The sequence below is a fragment of the Rattus norvegicus genome, chromosome 9 (genome assembly GCF_021556685.1).
Source record: "Rattus norvegicus strain SHRSP/BbbUtx chromosome 9, alternate assembly SHRSP_T2T, whole genome shotgun sequence".
Classification (NCBI taxonomy): domain Eukaryota; kingdom Metazoa; phylum Chordata; class Mammalia; order Rodentia; family Muridae; genus Rattus; species Rattus norvegicus.
Genome location: NC_141542.1, coordinates 29687501 through 29705000, shown reverse-complemented (window position 1 = coordinate 29705000; position 17500 = coordinate 29687501). Strand labels below are relative to the sequence as shown.

General features: G+C 54.1%; 1 protein-coding gene across 4 annotated transcripts in view; it reads right to left on the bottom strand.

Annotated features, from left to right (window-relative positions):
- The window catches only part of Ttbk1 (tau tubulin kinase 1), a 45007-nt gene extending 27817 nt beyond the window's left edge, over positions 1 to 17190 (bottom strand). For 2 of the 4 annotated variants that reach the window (XM_087565854.1, XM_087565855.1), the window contains exons 1-12: positions 16924 to 17166; positions 13712 to 13869; positions 9839 to 9986; positions 9295 to 9368; positions 8994 to 9134; positions 7881 to 7985; positions 7592 to 7657; positions 7086 to 7178; positions 6883 to 7008; positions 4013 to 4167; positions 1836 to 2067; positions 1491 to 1669 (exon numbers count right to left, since the gene is read on the bottom strand). In XM_087565854.1, coding sequence (XP_087421980.1) covers positions 1491 to 1669; positions 1836 to 2067; positions 4013 to 4167; positions 6883 to 7008; positions 7086 to 7178; positions 7592 to 7657; positions 7881 to 7985; positions 8994 to 9134; positions 9295 to 9368; positions 9839 to 9986; positions 13712 to 13819 — 1427 coding nt within the window. In that variant the 5' untranslated portion in view covers positions 13820 to 13869; positions 16924 to 17166. 4 annotated transcript variants of the gene reach the window in all.
- Positions 17191 to 17500: the final 310 nt, after the last annotated feature.

Sequence of the window (17500 nt, the reverse complement as noted above, 5' to 3'; positions counted from 1 at the left end):
CGTTCTCAAAAGACCTCGCCCAGCCCGCACGGCAACCATCTAATCCCTTTCTACACCATATTAGTATTGATTTGTTAGTAAGGCTTAAAATAAAATACGGTTGACAGAGGCCGCCCTGGGACTCCCTGTAAATGGCTGGTTACACTTCTTTTCCTAAGGGCACACCTTGTTCTGAGGGACATAAAAGGACAGAAGGTAACAAAACAGGAGGTGAACTATGCACACACATGTCCCTGTGTGTATATGCAGAGAGCTGGGCCACCTCAAGTGCCACCAAGTGCCATCCTACCCCCCTTGCCTGTCTGAGCCTGCTGTGTAGAAACTCTCTTGAGTCTGCCTGTTTCTTCCACTCCTGAAGTGGCGTTCATTGCCCGTGATCCAAACTGACCTGCTCAGCGCTCCTTCTAAGTGGGCAGCTCTTCAAAACTGTCCTGCCTAGAACACTTGCCCCTGGGGCTGGGGATTTAGCTCAGTGGTAGAGCGCTTACCTAGGAAGCGCAAGGCCCTGGGTTCGGTCCCCAGCTCCGAAAAAAAAAAAAAACACTTGCCCCTCTGATCTCCAATCATATCCTTTCCTTCTCCATGTCCAGAACCCTCTGTACTGAGGGACTCCATGCTGCCTGCCATGGATGAAGACAAGGTCCCTGGTGCCTGGCAGGACGCTCAGGTAAGTGAGTGGGAGCTGGTATACACTCGGGGACACAGACTTGTCTTGGGTTTGTCTACCCCCTCCCCCAAACCTGGCACTGTGTTCAATCTAGGACTAAGACACTTTGGGGTAGAGTCTGGGAGAGGGGTCATGGCTGATCATTAGGAAAGACACTGAGTGGATATCAAAAGGGTGCCCTGTTCCTGCAAGCCGAGAGAGAGCCTCTGCTATACTTCCTAGTGCAGACAAGGCCCTGGTCTACTATGGAGCAACGATCCTTGGAGGCTAAGGGACATCAGGGACATTTCATCTTCCAGGTGACCGCCACCTGGTGTCCACCTACCCAAGTGTGACTTGGTCCTACCCCTGCCAGCTCCACTCAACCTATGGCCGACCTCCTAGAGGCCAGTCCCCTAAGCCCTCCCTCTCAGCTGCCTCTCACTAGCCGGGCTCCTCCCGCTCTCAAGTCATTCCATATCCCTTAGACAACCTCCCCAACTTAGCCCACCAGTGGTCCTAAGGGTTAAGACGCCCTCTCTCAGGCTCTCTGCCTGTGGGCCAAAGGAAGCCGCCCACTGCTGCAGCTTCCCAGGCATCTGTGAATTTGTTATCTAGGACCAGGTCCTGGGTCCAGAAACTAATCTGTTGCACTCTTTCCTCTCTGGATGCCCCACCATAGGACAGCACCTGACTCCAGTCTGTGGGGACTCTCCCTCACCATACTTTCTAGGTCCCCTCTAAGCCTCACAGATGACCTTTTACAGAGCAGCAGCCATGCTGGTGAAGGCAGGTGGGGCAAGGCCTTTGACATGTCCCCCTGCACCCCTGGATTCAAACTTACCTCCTCTCCTGAAGTTCTGCCCGCCCATCAGCTGCTGTAGACAGCCTTTCCGACTCTGGGCTATTGACCCTCCGATAGCGTAAAGACCGCACTGGGGTTGTAGGGGAGTCTGGGGGAGCACGCACTGGGGAGCTGGGGACCCCGACTCCTCGACTCTGCTCTTCTTCCACACAGGGTGTCTGTCGAAGAGGGGACGCTGTGAGTTGGGGCTGGCTCTGGGTGAGAGGCTTTCTCAGGGTGAGAGACATGGGGCAGAGGGTGGTAGTTAGGGTGGGTGGGACCCGGAGCTGGGAGCCCTGATGAGGAAGGTCGCCCACGCACGCCCTTCTGCTGGGACGCACTTACTTTGCCAATGTTGATGCGCAGTTTGTTACGGTTGACATCTGTCTCCTCCCACACTTCAGCCTCAGGACCCCCAGGGTGGGGGACAAGGTGGGGACCAGGACCCAAGCCCTCCGGAGGCCTCCCAGGCAGGATTGGGGGTGCATTCTCCTGGTCACTCAGGTGTTCTCCCTGGAGCACATCCTCAGTGTTCTCACGAAGCAGGTCCCCGGGCACAGGTGTCACATTGACCACTCTGGGGACGTCAGGGAGAGTCATGGATAAGGCTTGCAGGGTTAGGTTAGGGTTGGGGGACCCTCCTGGGAGGCCTCTTTTCTCCCTCTCTCCTTTACTCTCTGCTAGCACAGACCCTAGGGACTATCTCCAGAGTGGACACAAAAGAGGCTGATTGCCATTCCTGGTCCACAAGGCCTCTGAGACCAGACCATCCTCAAAGCAGCAGGAAGTGCGAGAAGATGTGGCCAGCAGGGACTGACACACCTCCCACTGAGCCCCACACTTCCAGATCTGTGGGTTTCTCAAGCCCTTGCAGCAGTCCAACATCAGGGCCAGACTTCCTTTAGACCCTGGAACAAGTCTAAAATGACTCCTTTGAATTCTGCTTCTGTAAACCTTTTTAAAGATTTATTTATGTTTTTATGTATGTGAGTGTTTTCCTATATGTAGTACATATGTATGTATGTATGTATGTATGTATGTATGTATGTTTGTATGTGTACCGTGTATGTCTGATGCCTGAACAAAACCCAGAAGAGAGCATCACATTCCCTAGGGCCGGGGTTACAGACAACAGTGAATAACAGTGTAGGTCTGGGAATTGAACCCAGATCCTCTGCAAGATGGCCCATGTTCTTACCTGCTGAGCCACACTCCAGCCCCACTGTTTAACTCCTTAAATGATCTCTTTCCTTTCTGATTTTTGTTTGTTTTTATCTTTGTGATTATGTATACACAAGTGTACAGGACACAGTATGCCCATGGAGGTCAGATGACCCCAGCTGCTGGCTCTCCTCCCTTCAGACTTAGTTCTTTGGGACTGTGTGTGTGTGTGTGTGTGTGTGTGTGTGTGTGTGTGTGTGTGCGCGCGCGCGCACATGCGTGTAAATGTACACTTGTGGAGGCTTGAGGTTGATGCAGGGTATCTTCTATGCCCCTTCACCTTGCTTTTGTTTCTGGTCATTTGTTTGCTTTGTGTTTTGAAACGGGATCTCACTATGTAGCCCTGGCTGGTCTGGAACTTGCTCTGTAGACCAGGCTGGCCTCAAACTCCCAGAGATCGGCCTGCCCCTGCCTGCTGAGCACAGGGATCAGAGGGCTACCCCCAGGATCCACCAAGGTAAGGTTCTCTCATGCACCAGGCTAACTGACCTACAAGCTTGCAGGGATCTTTCTGCTTCTGCCTCCCACGTCATCACAGAAACACAAGGATTACAGAGATGCGCTACTGTGTCCCCCTTATGTGGGCTCTGGGGACCCGAACTCAGGACCTTATGCGTGGATAGCAAAAGCTTTACCCATGGAGCCTTATCCCAAGCCCCCTCTTTCTGCTTTTAAAACAAGGTCCCCCTATGTAGCTCACACTGGTTTCAAACTCATGATCCTCCTGCCTTATCTTTCCAAATGCTGGAATTACAGATGTATACCATTGTACCTGGCCTCCCTCAGCACCCTCATCACAAAACTGGGCCACCATAGTATGCCCACAATTTCTGTGGCATCTGCTTCCTAAAGATGGCCCTGGTTTGGGTGGTGTAATGGCTATTCCCGGCTGTCAGGATCCCCTCCACGTGCCTCAGGGGTTCTGAAATTTCTGGTCGCCTGGTTGTAAACATCCCAGCATCCGCTGAGGACCTCCAAAGCCAGGGGTTAACATCTCCCTGAGCTGCCATGGTGTTTAGATGGTGCGAGGCATGTTATATACAATGAGAAGGAGAGACTGTGGGGATCAAGTTGTTTCACCCCAGGGTCTCTTCCTTAATCAAACGCTCTAAATGAAGATGGTGTCCACTCCATGCTCAGATTCAGGGTAGAGCTGTGATGGAATATCTCAAAAATCCAGGACTCCGCTGTCCAGCACAAGGAGGGGACACACCAGTGGGAGGAGAGGGCTGGCTTCTCAGGTGATAGGTAAGGGTCACTGGCCACCCCCCCCCCCACCAAATGCCCCCACTCAGACTCACCCAAACATGGCTGCCGTCTGCCGTGTGTTCTGCTGGGGTGGGGTGGAGGTGCTCGTGGACAGAAGGGCATCAGTGCCTGCCTTCTCCCAGTCAAAGGCCTCATTCTCAGCAATGCCCCGTTCCTTCATGCTGTTCTCAAACACCGACATGATCAACTGCAGGGGGCGGGGAGGGCAGGAGGACAGAAAAGTGACCCCAGGGCTAGCCAGGTGGAAGGGACGATATCTGGGAATGCAGGGGAGGGGGGACTTCCAGCCTAGAGGGGCACTGGAAGGAGAGGAGCACGCTGAATTTAAAGAAAGACATAGCACAAAGCACCATGCAAATTACCATCTTGGATTAAGCTCTGCCAGATGGACCCAAGTCCTCCAAGACCTGTCCCTCGGGAACAGCCTTCAGAGCCTTCTGACATTTCTGTCATCTCGACAGACACATCAGTAGCCTTGAACCACTGGGGTTTCCTATGGCCTCCCCTCTCCTCGGGCTACTGGCTCTAGTGGGTGCCTCTCCCATTGTCCTCTCCTGACACCTGACTTGCTCGCCCACATGGCTCCGGGCTCATTGCTGGGCACAGAGCATCCATTTTGCAACACTTCCACAGCCCTGCCTACTCTACACTTTGAGCAGTCACTGCAGGACTCAGCGTGTAGGTGGTCATAGCTGTGTGGACCACGACTCCATGACACTGGGCCAGGACAAAGAGTGTGGTATCAGCAGCACCAGCAGCTGGGATGCTGTGTTCAAGAGGTATTAGGTGGGTACAAGACCTCGGAGGAGCCCAGGCCATCCAGCATTGGAGCCCAGGACAGGCACTCTGCTGACAGGACCTGTGATCGACAAGGCCTGATTCCCTACTACTGGGTCTTATCCAGAGCGGCTTCCTGGCAAACAGTAATGGTGTGTCTCCCCATTCTCCAGTGTTGATCAGTCCCACGAGGGGTTGGGATGAAGCCATGGGGAGAGCATTAGACCTGGAGTCAGTTAACTGGTCCCTCACCAGCGTGGTGGATATGAGAGTGGTACCAGGAGAGAGTTGAGAAGTTGGAAAACGGGGTTGGGGATTTAGCTCAGTGGTAGAGCACTTGCGTAGCAAGCAGAAGGCCCTGGGTTCGGTCCCCAGCTCCAAAAAAAAGAATAAAAAAAATAAAATAAAAAAAAAGTTGGAAAACTATCACCTGGCCACGTCACAGCCACTTCAACTGAAGTACAACATTATTCCAGTGTGTGGTAATGGACGCTGGCCTGGTCACATACTCAATGTTACGCACACACAGTTGTGTGAAATACATGATACTATGTTTGATTTGGGGGTAGGTATGTGTGTGTGTGTGTGTGTGTGTGTGTGTGTGTGTGTGTGTGTTATGGAGTGGTGTGTGTGTGTGTGTGTTATGGAGTGGTGTGTGTGTGTGTGTGTGTGTGTGTGTGTGTGTTGTGGCAGGGTATACCCATGTACAGGTGCCCCTGGGTACCAGAAGATGGTGTCAGGTCCCCTGTAACTGGAGTTACATTTGGCTGTGAAATTCCTGACATGGGTGCTGGGAACTGAATATAGGTGCAAGGGCAGGCAGCATGCACTGTTGGTCACTGAAGCATTTCTCTAGCCCTGATTTTGTTGTCGTTGAGATAGAGTCTCCCTATGTAGCCCAGGCTGCCCTCAAATGCATGGTCCTCCTGCCTCTGCCTCCTGAGTTCTGGCACTGCAGCTGTGTACAACCACATGAGGTAACATTGTTTTTTCAATCACTATTTCAGAGCACACAACCTCTACTTACAAAAAAAAAAAATCTCCTGAGGGTGGTTATGTAGCCCAGTTAGTAGACTGGTGTTTGCCTAGCACTCGGGACGCTCTGGGTCCAATCTCAGGCTATAATCTCTGCACTCAGGACGTGGAGGCAGGAGGATGAGACGTTCAAGGCTACTTCAGCTACAGTCAGTCTGAGGACAGCTGGTCTACATGGGACCCCATCTCAGAACACCAAGAGCAACTGTAACTTGCTCCAGCATGCTGTGCTAGGCCAGGAGAAGCTTGAGTTTGATCTAATCTCCTTTTGTCTGCCACACTGAAGGACAGGGCTGTGAAGGGAGGGCCTGCTCCGGCTCAGGAAGTGAACTCTACAATGGTCATACAGTGACATGGTAAGGACAGATTCCTCCGTCTGTACCTTGTCACCAAGTGCCACATGACTGACTCTGAGCCCTGCCCTGCTGTCTTAGCCACAGTGTCTGACCTCAGTTTCCCATCTGTGAACCAAGAACACTCACCCCAGTGAGCGCTTCCTGCAGACCTCTGCTGCCAAATTATATTATCCTGGTCCCTTTTGTTGTTGTTTTGGGTTTTCGTTTTTGGTTTTTGAAGACAGAGTTTCTCTGTGTAGCCATGGCTGTCCTAGAACTCACTCTGTAGACCAACTGGCTTGGAGCACACAGAGCTGCACCTGTCTCTGCCTCCTGAGTGCTAGGATGAAAGATGAGCCACCCCTACCCCACCCCCACTCCAGCGACATCACGATCCTTAAAGGCATTTTTTTTAAAATTATTATTGGATAGGGTCTCACTATGTCTCAGATGGCCTGAGGCTGTCCTCAAACTCTCAGAGACATCTGGTTGCCCCCCACCCCCAAGTCTAGAAATCAAGGTGTGCATGACCTCACCTTAAAGCTGTGGCCCTGCCTCAGATCCCTATGTTGAAGCTTGAATTTGCTAACACAAGCCCAGCGCTGACACCAGGAAGGTCAGCTCCTGAGAAATTGTAGCAGTGACTACCGTTGGCAAGGGTGTGAACAGGTTGGGACAGTTAGAACACCAAGGACAGACTCAGGGACAATCTTGAAGAATGCCAGGCTGGAGGGGGCAGCCACTGGGGGTCACACCTGGTAGTCGGGCTTGGTGAAGTAGTCGAGGCTGGCGATGTGGTCCAGGAAGAGATGGAACTCGGAAGGCATGTGCTTCAGTAGCATCCGGTGCTCATACTTCTCCTTGATCATCCCTACCTGCTCCTGTAGGGAGAAGGCGAGGGAGATGGAGCCCGGCTGCTCTACCCTCTGCCTCTTCCACCCAGCTGTGGGGACCTCACCTTGTCCTTGATCTTCCTCCAGGGCAGCTGCCCCACAGCAAACTCCACCAGCATGTAGAAGAGGGACCACAGGTCATCATGGCGGCCCATCTCCTGAAAGGTAAGGGGGGAGTCACCTGGAGCTCTCAAGACCTCCCCTGGGATGGCTGGTGGACCCTTTTCTGGGGAACTTCTGTCAGAGAGGCCTGATCATGGGACCCGGGTCTCCCTGAAGCTGTGGCCCATCCTATACCTCAGCGTACACAGGGCACAGTAAAACGTTCTGACTATGTTTTGTCCCCCTTACCCAGGGATTTTCAGTGGGAGGCGAAAAGGTGGAGGCCCAGAGGAGAAGGACATCAGGGACAGCCACTAGTAAGCCTTCTTCTAACTCCAGGCTTCCTCAGCGACGGACTGCAGCCGATGCCCCCATTCTTTCCTCCCCTCCTTGACATGCACAGCTCACTCTATGACGGACTTTTTCTTTCTGCCCTCAGCCCTTAGCTCATGCTATGCTGCCCACTCACCCGATTCTTGTGAGCATTGACCGACGCGTAGCGGACAGTCCCCCGGAACCCGGCCACATTCCGAGGCTGCAGAGAAGAGACCACACCTGAGCCACGTTGCCAACCCTACTGCCAGCCTAACTGGCCATCTCATTCTGATACCCAGGAGCCCAGGCAGGAGAGCAGGCCAGGCTGACCCCGTCCCCCCAGGGTTGGATGGACCAATACTGAAGAATAAACAGGCCTGCTGAGGTGGCTATGAGGTAAACAGGGAGAGTCCCCCACCATCCGGGTGCCCGGTGGTACTCACAGGCCGGACGTCCCCAGTGGTGTTAGTGTACTGCCGGGCCAGCCCAAAGTCCAACATGTAGCACTTTCTGTAGGTGGAGGGCAGCCGGCCCATGGCAAAGTTGGACTGTGGGAAGACAGCAGCTGTGAGCCGGGGTCCAGACCCCCAAGAGCCACTAAGGAATTGCTATGCCTGTGCTAAGGAACCCCCAGCCCCTGAACTCTCACACGCACCCAGTCACATGAGTATGAACGACTATAGCATCTCGACAACCGAGCCTGTGTGACTACCCTCAACTTAGAAAGAGAAATCGGGTAGCATTCGAGGTTGAGAGGGCATCTCTGAACCACAGAACTGGACAGAACCAGCTTTGAGCTCTGGCCCATCCTGCTGTAAGTCCTCAGCTCCTCAGCAGGCTGTGGGGTTTGGTAAAGCTGCCCTGCATCCTTCCGGCTGTGTTCCCTTGGGCCATTCACCAGTCTTCTCACATTCCTCTTCTTACCCTTTTATTTCTTTATTGTTTTATATCTATCTATCTATCTATCTATCTATCTATCTATCTATCTATCCATCCATCCATCTATTTATTTCTTTTTCAAGACTGGGTTTCTCTACATAACCCTGGCTGGCCTCAAGCTCACTCTGTAGACCAAACTAGCCTCGAATGCATAGAGATCGGCCTGCTTCTGCCTGCTGAGTACTGGGATTAAAGACATGTGGTAGGAGCTGGGGATTTAGCTCAGTGGTAGAGCGCTTGCCTAGGAAGCGCAAGGCCCTGGGTTCGGTCCCCAGCTCGGAAAAAAAGAACCAAAAAAAAAAAAAAAAAAAAAAAAAAAAGGCATGTGGTAGTCCCATCCCACCCCACCCCCGGGCTTCTTTTTACCCTTTTATATTAAAGGATTTTACTTTGTTTTTCTAGCACCAAGATGCCACAGGAAGTTAGGTGTCCTCTCCTGACCTTGTCACCTCTAGATTGAAGGACTACACAGGGTCAGAGGTGGAGAGCCAGGCACTCTGCCTGGCGTGGCTTGGTGCAAATCAAGAGGTGTTCGAAGCGAAGCGGCTCTCGGGCCTAACCACTGCAGTGGAGAAGCGAGGACCCACAGACCGCGGGAGCGCTCCGGCATTGCTCACCGGCTTGATGTCACGGTGCAGGAAGCCCACGGAGTGAATGGCTTCAATGGACTCCAGAATCTGCTTGCCCAGACGCAGTGTGGTACTCAGTGTGAAAGTGCCCCTTGGCTGGCTGCGGCGCAAGTCAGCCAGGTTCCGACCCTGGGCGGGGTGAGCGGGATATGGTGAGAAGGGGAAGACTCATCCCAGCAACACTGACCTCCCAAGCCTTGCCCCACGCTGTACCCATCCCATCTGGAACCCACCTCCGATGCCCCACCCACACCACCCTCCAGTTCTTGGGTGGACCCCAAGGACCCACCTGGAGCTGCATCACCACATAGTTAAACTTCTCATTCCTGCCACAGCCAATGAACCTGCACACGTGGTCCTTCCCTGAAGGGCACAAACACAGGGGACTCCCCAGTCCCACTCCTTCCTCCTCGCCAGGCGCGCGCTCTCTCTCTCTCTCTCTCTCTCACACACACACACACACACACACACACACACACTTGTGGCATGTATATACACCACACCCATGCCCACCTAGCTCTTAGGTGGGTTCTGAGAAGCTGAACTTCAGAACTCCTCATGCTTGCAAGGTAAGTGCTTTGTTTGGTCTTGGAGCCATTAGCCATCCCTCTGGCACACTCTGGAGCCACATCCCAGGCCCTGACTCCAGATCCTGTTATAGCCCCTCAGCCCCGCCCATAGCCCCACCTCCTCGCCAATACTCTGGCTCAATTGGCTATGATCGGCTTCACTCTGCCATCACAGCACAGGGCCTCCCTGCATCAGTCTCCCGCCTCGGGTTCTCTCTCATCCTGGCTCCTCCTCCTCCGCACACCCCGGCCCCAGGTTAGTACCTTGAAGCTTTTTGAGCACAGCCACCTCCATCTTGAGGACCTGCTTAGGCTGTTGGGCTGACTCCACCTTCAGGGCCACGTTCTCCCTGGTCAGCAGGTCCATGGCCTCATAGATCTCACCGAAGCCCCCGCCCCCGATCTTTTTCAGCTGTGGATGAGGAGAACGGTGCTCAGGGATCAAGCTGGACAGCTCCTGAACCCTCCCTACCCATTGGCTCTCCACTGATGGGCCCACTCCTCTCCTCTGAAACCGACAGCTCGGCCCAGCACAGATCCCTTGCAACACACAGCTTCGGACAGGTATCTGAACAGGCGCAGAAAATAAGGGACACCTGGCTTTGATCGGGCATGGGGACAGCGCGAATGACACAAGGTTCATCACAGGACAGCCTGCATCTTTTCTTCTCTAGAGGGAGAGCTGGGCCAAGGGTGTAGCTTGGAGGGTGCTTGCTTAGCACGCACGAAGCCCAGGTTCAATCCCCAGCACCATGTCCACCAGGCATGGTGGTAGACACCTATCATTGTCAGTGCTGGGAAGACGGTTGAGGCCAAAAGATCAGAAGTTCAATACTGGCTTCATACCAAGTGCTAGCCTGGGATATTTGAGACCCTGCTTCCAAAGAAAGGAAGGGAGAGAAGAGGATAGGGAGGGACCCATGGGTAAGAACTTAGCAGGTTAAGGTGCTTGCTGCCAAGCCTGGGGTCCTGAGTTCGATTCTCCAGGACCCACATGGCTTTTCAAGTTATCCTCTGACATCCACACACATACCATGACACACATCAATAATGTCAGAAACGATAATAATAAAGGGCATGGGAGAAGCCAGAGCTAGGAGGAGAAGTGACGTTTCCTGATCCAGGGAAGGAGACAAGGAAGGAGGCTAGGAAAGAGCAATGAGAAACGGGGAACCTTCCTACTCTGGATGGAAGCTAACGGAGCAGACCCAGACCCCAGCCTGCCTTCCATGGGTGACAGAAACCTCGCCCTTTTACAGCTCACTGTATGTGAGCACCGAAGACAGGGTAGGTGAGTGAGGGGCTCACAGACATCACCAGTGTCCCAGGCTGCACAGCCCAGTGAGGAAGCTAACCTGATTCCCCACAGTGCACCCAGGGAAAGTCACAAGGCCCGGGGCCTGAAATGCCTTGGCTAGGCCACAGCTAGAAAATAGCCAGGGGTAGAACCTTCTGTGTAGAACCCACGAGGTTGTGGGACATTGTTCACACACAAGCCATCAAAATCCCCGCAGGCAGGACCATCGCCAACGCCTGCCCCCAGCTTCCCACAGCCCAACTTCTCCACCGGCCGACTTCTCCACCAGCCTTTCCACAAACCCAGCCTACTTCTTTCTCCATTGCCACCTCCCTGAGAGCAGGGGTCCAGATGTCTGCACACACCTAGCTTCCTTCCCTTCCACCGCCCTGTGACGAAGAGCAAAGTCTTCCATTGGCCACGGTGGCCCTCACATTTTGGGGATCCACGAAAACACTTTTTTTTTTCAGAGCTGGGGACCGAACCCAGGGCCTTGAGCTTGCTAGGCAAGCGCTCTACCACTGAGCTAAATCCCCAACCCCCCACGAAAACACTTTAACTTGTTTTCAGATCAAAAGACAAAGTCATGAACTTTTAGAAAGAATCCTCAGTCTGTAACATGAATACACCACTCTCCAAACCAATGCAGTCCTGAAATGCCATCTTCAGTGCCCTGATATAGAGGGAGATATCACTGGGGCAAAAGTGTCCAAGGACCCATGAAGGTCACAAGGCAGATCTGTGACATTAGCACCCCCTTAATGGAAGACCTTTCAGAGGCTTTGTGAGCCCCGTTTCTGCTCTCCTTCTGTGTGTTTTAATAATCCCGACGCTGGAAAACCTCCCTAAACCAGAGAAGAAGCTACACCACCAGAGAGCTACAGTCTACTTGGAATGGACACCCTGCTTCTTGGCTCCACTCTGGACAGCCTAGAGTAATCTAAGTCTCCTAAAGGTTTTGAGCCTCCTTTTTTTTCCAGTTTGTTTGTTTGTTTGTTTTTTCCTACTAATAAGAGACAATCAGTTTGGAATGAGTTTTTCAGCCCTGAGGTCCCAATTTTAGGACGGGCTGGTCTGTGTTGATGCCACTGATGGACCAGCTCCTGTCTTCCGATCATGGGAACTTAACGAGTTGGCTAATCACACCTAGGGAGCAGGGGTGTGCTGCTAATTGCTATAGGTACTCCATCAGGTCCTGACATAATCCGCTGAGAGCACTTTTACATCCTCAGAACAAGGAGACACAAAAGGAACAGTAAGATATTACTACTGTCGCTGGCTATGCTGGTTGCAAGAGCCAGCCTCCACCCCATAAACAATGTACCATTTTTAATTTTTTTTTATTTGAAGGACAAAGACATTTTCTTTGCAGTACGCTGACCCTCGTTTCTCCTGGCTGCAGCCCAATCCATGATTCCTGGTTCAGTCAATCCCACCCCTCCCTGAAAATGACCTCATAGGACACCTAGTCTCCCCAATCCTTCAGGGGAACAGACAGGAGCTGGTCATGAGGAAAGTCCAGGTCTGACATACATGCGCCCCTTCCCTCCAACTCCCTCTGCTAATTCCTTCACAAAGCACAAGGTCTTAGTCTAAACTCGGAGTGTGTGAGAGCAGTCCTTTTTCTTGCCTTTCAGAACAAATGCTATTCATCTCCCATCTGCCAGACACGGAGCTCCTGTGCCAGGGGCCTGGGGGTCTTGAAGCAGCGCTGCTTATTTTGCCAGACACCCCTTCCTTTTATGGCTGCCCTGGCTCCTCCTGCATTTCTGTCCCGCTACTCTCTCACTCTTTCTCTCAGGATGCTCCCCCTTCAGGGCCCCTAAGAGTCTCCTCTTTAACCCCCACTCCCAATTCTGGAAAATGCTACCACTTTGCCTCTCTCCCTGGACCTCTAAGGGACCTACGCAGCCCAGTCGGATGACTGTTGCCATGGAGATCTGCCTGCACCCAGGCCCCACCCTCCTCTCCAATCCAGCACCCTTAGAGAGCTGAGCCTCACCACATCAAAGCACGAGGACACGCACACGCTAACACCACGACTGCACACGGTGAAAATCTGACCTCTGTGGTTCTTTCTTCCCCTCTGGATCCCCATTTCTGTGCAGACCCACAGTCCCACACACTTTTCCCACACTATACTATCCCGCATTATCCCACCATGCAATAAAGAGGACAACAGGGTTCTCTGAAGCGATGAGGTTTGGACGGAGGCTGACTGACAGTAAATCAGGTTCCCTAGACACAACCACCGCTCCAGCCCCCTCCCATCCATCCTCCCCCAACGAAAAGACTTGGACTACAACTCCCAACAGGCCAAGGAGCCTGAAGTCCTGAGTTAAAGAAACAAGGCACACTGGGAGATGGAGTCTCAGCGTGTTGCACCTGCCGCAGGAACCCGGGAAGGGAGGAGGGTGGATGGAGAAGATGGAGTGCGGATGCGGTGGGAGCAGCCGGCAGGGCATCTTTCCCCAGACCCAAGCCTTTCCGTCCTCTGCGGAAGCCGAGGAACACATGCTCACTCAATGTCCTTCCCCAAGCAAGGTGCGGCAAAGAAGGAGCCCCTTCCCCCAACGCCCTCCTCCGCACCCGGGGCTCTGCAGGAGTTGTTCAGCCTGGTCTGGACCAGCGCGACCTAGCCGGGGGGAAGGGGTGAGAGGGAGCTGGGTTGGAGAAAGGGTAATGGGAGAATATGTGGGCAAAAATAACCTTTAAGCAACATACAGATAAGCTTGGGGACACCTTCCACTTGTGGTAGGGGCTCCAAGGGCACCAGTCTTAGAGTCTCCAGATCTCTTTTCCCTTCCCAGACCCCTCCCTCTGCCCACTAGGTCACTCACCACCTTCCAGCGATCTTTGACCACGTAGTTGGCCGGCAGGATGTCGGCCTGCTCCCCTCCCCCACTCATGTTGGTTTCGTCTTTAAGAGCAGCCGCTAGGCACTGCATCCGCCAGCCGGAGGGAGGGGTGCCCGCAGGGCCTGCCCTTGGGGGGCCATCTACCTGAGGGAGTGAGGAGGGGTAGTGAACAGCCTGGCTGCCACCCTAGACCACCCGACAGTTCAGAAGGGAACCCCATCCTGCTGGTGGGTACCCTTCCCAAGCCCACTGAGCAGATGCTCCAGGAGTTACTGGGGGAAAATACTCCTGGCAATGGAGGTCAGTGAAAGAGAGAGTTAGAAACCACAACAGGAGGAACGAAAAGTCAGCAGCAGGACACACACGATGAAAATGGGAGAGGGCAGTGATATGTGAATGAGCCAATGTGGGAACCGAGTACCATAGACATCCCAAACTAATGAGGGGAGATGTGTTAGCCAGCCGGCCTCCTAGCCTGAGTCACTCTACCTGCTGAGTAGGGCAAGCCGTGGGATACCCCACATCAGAGTGGCCAGCCAGCCAACCAGAGCGATGTGACCATGAAGAAAAAGGATGACACGCACACGCACGGTAGCCCCTAGAGGGTGGTGTGGAGGCAGATGTCCTGGTGAGAGGCACACACTGCACTTGGTGGGGGCTGACCCCCACTGGCTACCATAAGACTGGGGAAGCCAGGATGTGTGCTGACCGTGAACACAAGACCATAGACTCAAGCTGTGGGTTTCAGAGGGGTGGAATTCCAGTGGCTACTCCAGAACGGCCAAGGTAGACTGGACTGGGGAAGAGCAGAGTAGTGGGTGCTGTCTACTGGAAGGCAGACTCTTCCCTTACCATGAGTCTGGGAAGGCAGGGGTGGGGAAGCCCCTTTGGCAGCTCCTTCTAGGTCTATTAGGAGTCAGCCAGAAGGAATGCAGCTTCTACTGTGCTTAGGTGGATGAAGTTGAGCACTGGAGACAGTATCCCAACCCTGAGCACCTCTAAGACACAAGTTTTCCAAAAGAAGTGTGTGTGTGTGTGTGTGTGTGTGTGTGTGTGTGTGTGTGTGCCTGTGTTTGTGAACCCCTCCATATGAGTGTATGTTAGCGTGCACTCGTGTGGGGAAAGGACCAAAAAAGATGGATTTCTGGTATTTCTGCCGAGCCAACTCAGGGTTTGGAACCAGCATCCTTTCTTTCCACTAGAAATGCTTTATGTGCCCTCTGCCCAACTCAAGCCATGACCCTGGAGAGCCGCACACTGAATGAAGGAAGTCATTCAGGCTGGGGACTGGGTATAGGAAAGGAGGAAGGGGGTGGGACGGCCATGAGCCTGACTCTCCTTGGGATGGCTAACCTCTCAAGACTTGTAGCTAGACATCCTGATGAGGGAAGGGAGGGTTGGGAGGGCACTGAAACAGCCTTTACCAGATCCAGGGTACCACAGGGTACCCCAGTATCTCCATGAGGAAAGACCCTGTTACTCATGAAATGACTGAACTGAATCTTTCCCTCCAATCCTTACAATGCCAGGGCTTTGGGGTGGCAGAAGTTTGGAAGGCGGTAGAGCCATGAGGAAGATGGAAAGAGATGGAGTGGGGCTCTGGAATATAGGTCGGGGACCAGACAGAGGCCGCTGGCCATGGTACCACACACGTCCCAGCACTCTGCAAGTGGAGGCAGAATGATGGGGGACTCAAGACTAGCCTTGGCTACACAGCAAGTTCAAGGCCAGCCTGGTCTACAAGATACCCTGACTAAAAACAAGATAAAAAAAAATACATAAGCAAAAAAGATTGGAGAAGCAATGGGACTTGTAGCTTTGTCTGTAGTGGACAAGAGGCCCTGGATTCCAGACCCAGCACAGCGAGGGAGGAAAAAGTTAGATTCCGGCTGGGGAGGAAGCTCGGTGGTTGAAGACACATGGAACATGTTCAAGGCCCCAGTTTCAACTCCCAACATCATTTTAAAAAATTAATAAGAAAGAGGGCTGGGGGCCCGCCAGGACCATTCTGTGGGAATAGGCCCATGCCATCCATTCTGAGAACCTGGGTTCAATTCCCGAGGGGAAACAGCTCCTGTAACCTGTCCTCTGACCTCCTCATGGGCACCATAGCATGCGTATACCCTCTACGCACAAAATAAATAAAGAGTGATCAAAAGAGGGGGATTGAGATATAGCTCACTAGGAGAGCACTTGCCCACAAGAAGAACAAGACCCTACATTAGGTCCCCAGTACTGAGAAGAAGAAAAGTGGAGAAACCTGGGTGGGCTTCTGAGTCCTGCACAGTGTGGTCTGCAGGTGATGGGGGAATTTGTGCGCTGCTCACACTATGTACACGGGAAAAATCTTAAAGGAGTGGGTGAGGAGAGACAGGGAGGACCCAGCCATGCTGTCCACCTCCCCTCCCAGAGGATGCTTCCGAGAAGCCCACTTAGCCCAGATTGGGTGACAAGCTTGGCTGACCAGCTACCCTCTCAGGCCCCTTTGTGTGTGTGTGTGTGTGTGTGTGTGTGTGTGTGTGTGTGTGTAGGCATGGCTGTATGCATGTGCATCCATGAGAATGTGGGCCAAGTGGTGAGAACAAGCTAAGTGCTTATGGTGGTTTGGGAGCAGAAGAGTTGATGTGTGGCTATTCAAGGCATGAGGCCGGTATGTGTGGGAATCTCAGAGGCCAGGTAAGGAGAGGTGAAGCCACGAGGAGCAGGAGAAAAGAGGTCTGGAGAAGAGTGTAGTGAGCACGGAAAGTCGGGGTGACAGGATGAGGGGAGGAGGGGGTAGGTAAGTAAGACAAGAGACTGGCGGAGATCATGGTGGCAGGGACGGAGTGACAGGACCACGGGAGGGGCTTCTGGGGACAGCTAGGAAGTAAAAAGGGAGGCTGGTAGGAAGAAGGGAGGGACAGGATGGAAGAGAGGGTCTGAAGGCATCTGGACGACCTGTCAGAGGTGACAGGAGGGAAATCACAGGGACGAGGGTCGCGGGGCTGGGGAGGGTGGGTCTGTGCGGGGGCTGGGAGCAGCTCCAGGCCTCAGGCTGTGGCCCAGGCTGTGTAGGCCAGCGTCCCGGCTCCTAGCGGCGGCGGCGACGACCGCTGCGGGACAGGAGCCGAGCCCTGGGAGGCGAGCCGGGCGGGAGGCCTGATGTACCCCAGGAGGGACCCCCGGCCCACCCTCCCGGCCCCGCCCCGCCTCACCTGCTCGGTGTCCGCTGCGGCTGCGGCTGCGGCTGCGGCGGCGGCGGTGAAGGCAGCGGCGCGGGGCGGCGCATCCCCCGGGGCCGGGGCGGGGCGGGGGCGGCTCAGTGCGGCGCTGGGCGGCCCGCTCCCTCCGGCGGCGGCGGCGGTGGCGGCGGCGGCGGCCTCCCGACCCCGACCATCCCGGCCCGGCCCGACCCGGCCCCGATCCTCCTCGGGCGACGGCGGCAGCGGCAGCGGAGTGGGGAGCTGCCCACAATGCACTGCGCCGCCAGCATCAGCACCAGCCCTGACATCACCGCCCCACCGCCCTGGCCCTTACATCACTGCCGTTTTTTCTGACATCACGTTCCACTTTGCCCCCCTAGACCCTGCCCGGGGAACTCCCGTATGGTCTCGTTACGCTCCCAGGTTCTCTTAACTCATCTATGCTGTTCACTGAACACAGGCTTCTTCCTTACCTGTTCCCATCACCTTTTATCATCCCCACTTCCTAGAATATCCCCTTTACCCCTCGTCTGACCCCATTGGCCTCACCTCACCCCCACCCCCACCCCCCATTCCATCCTCCACACAG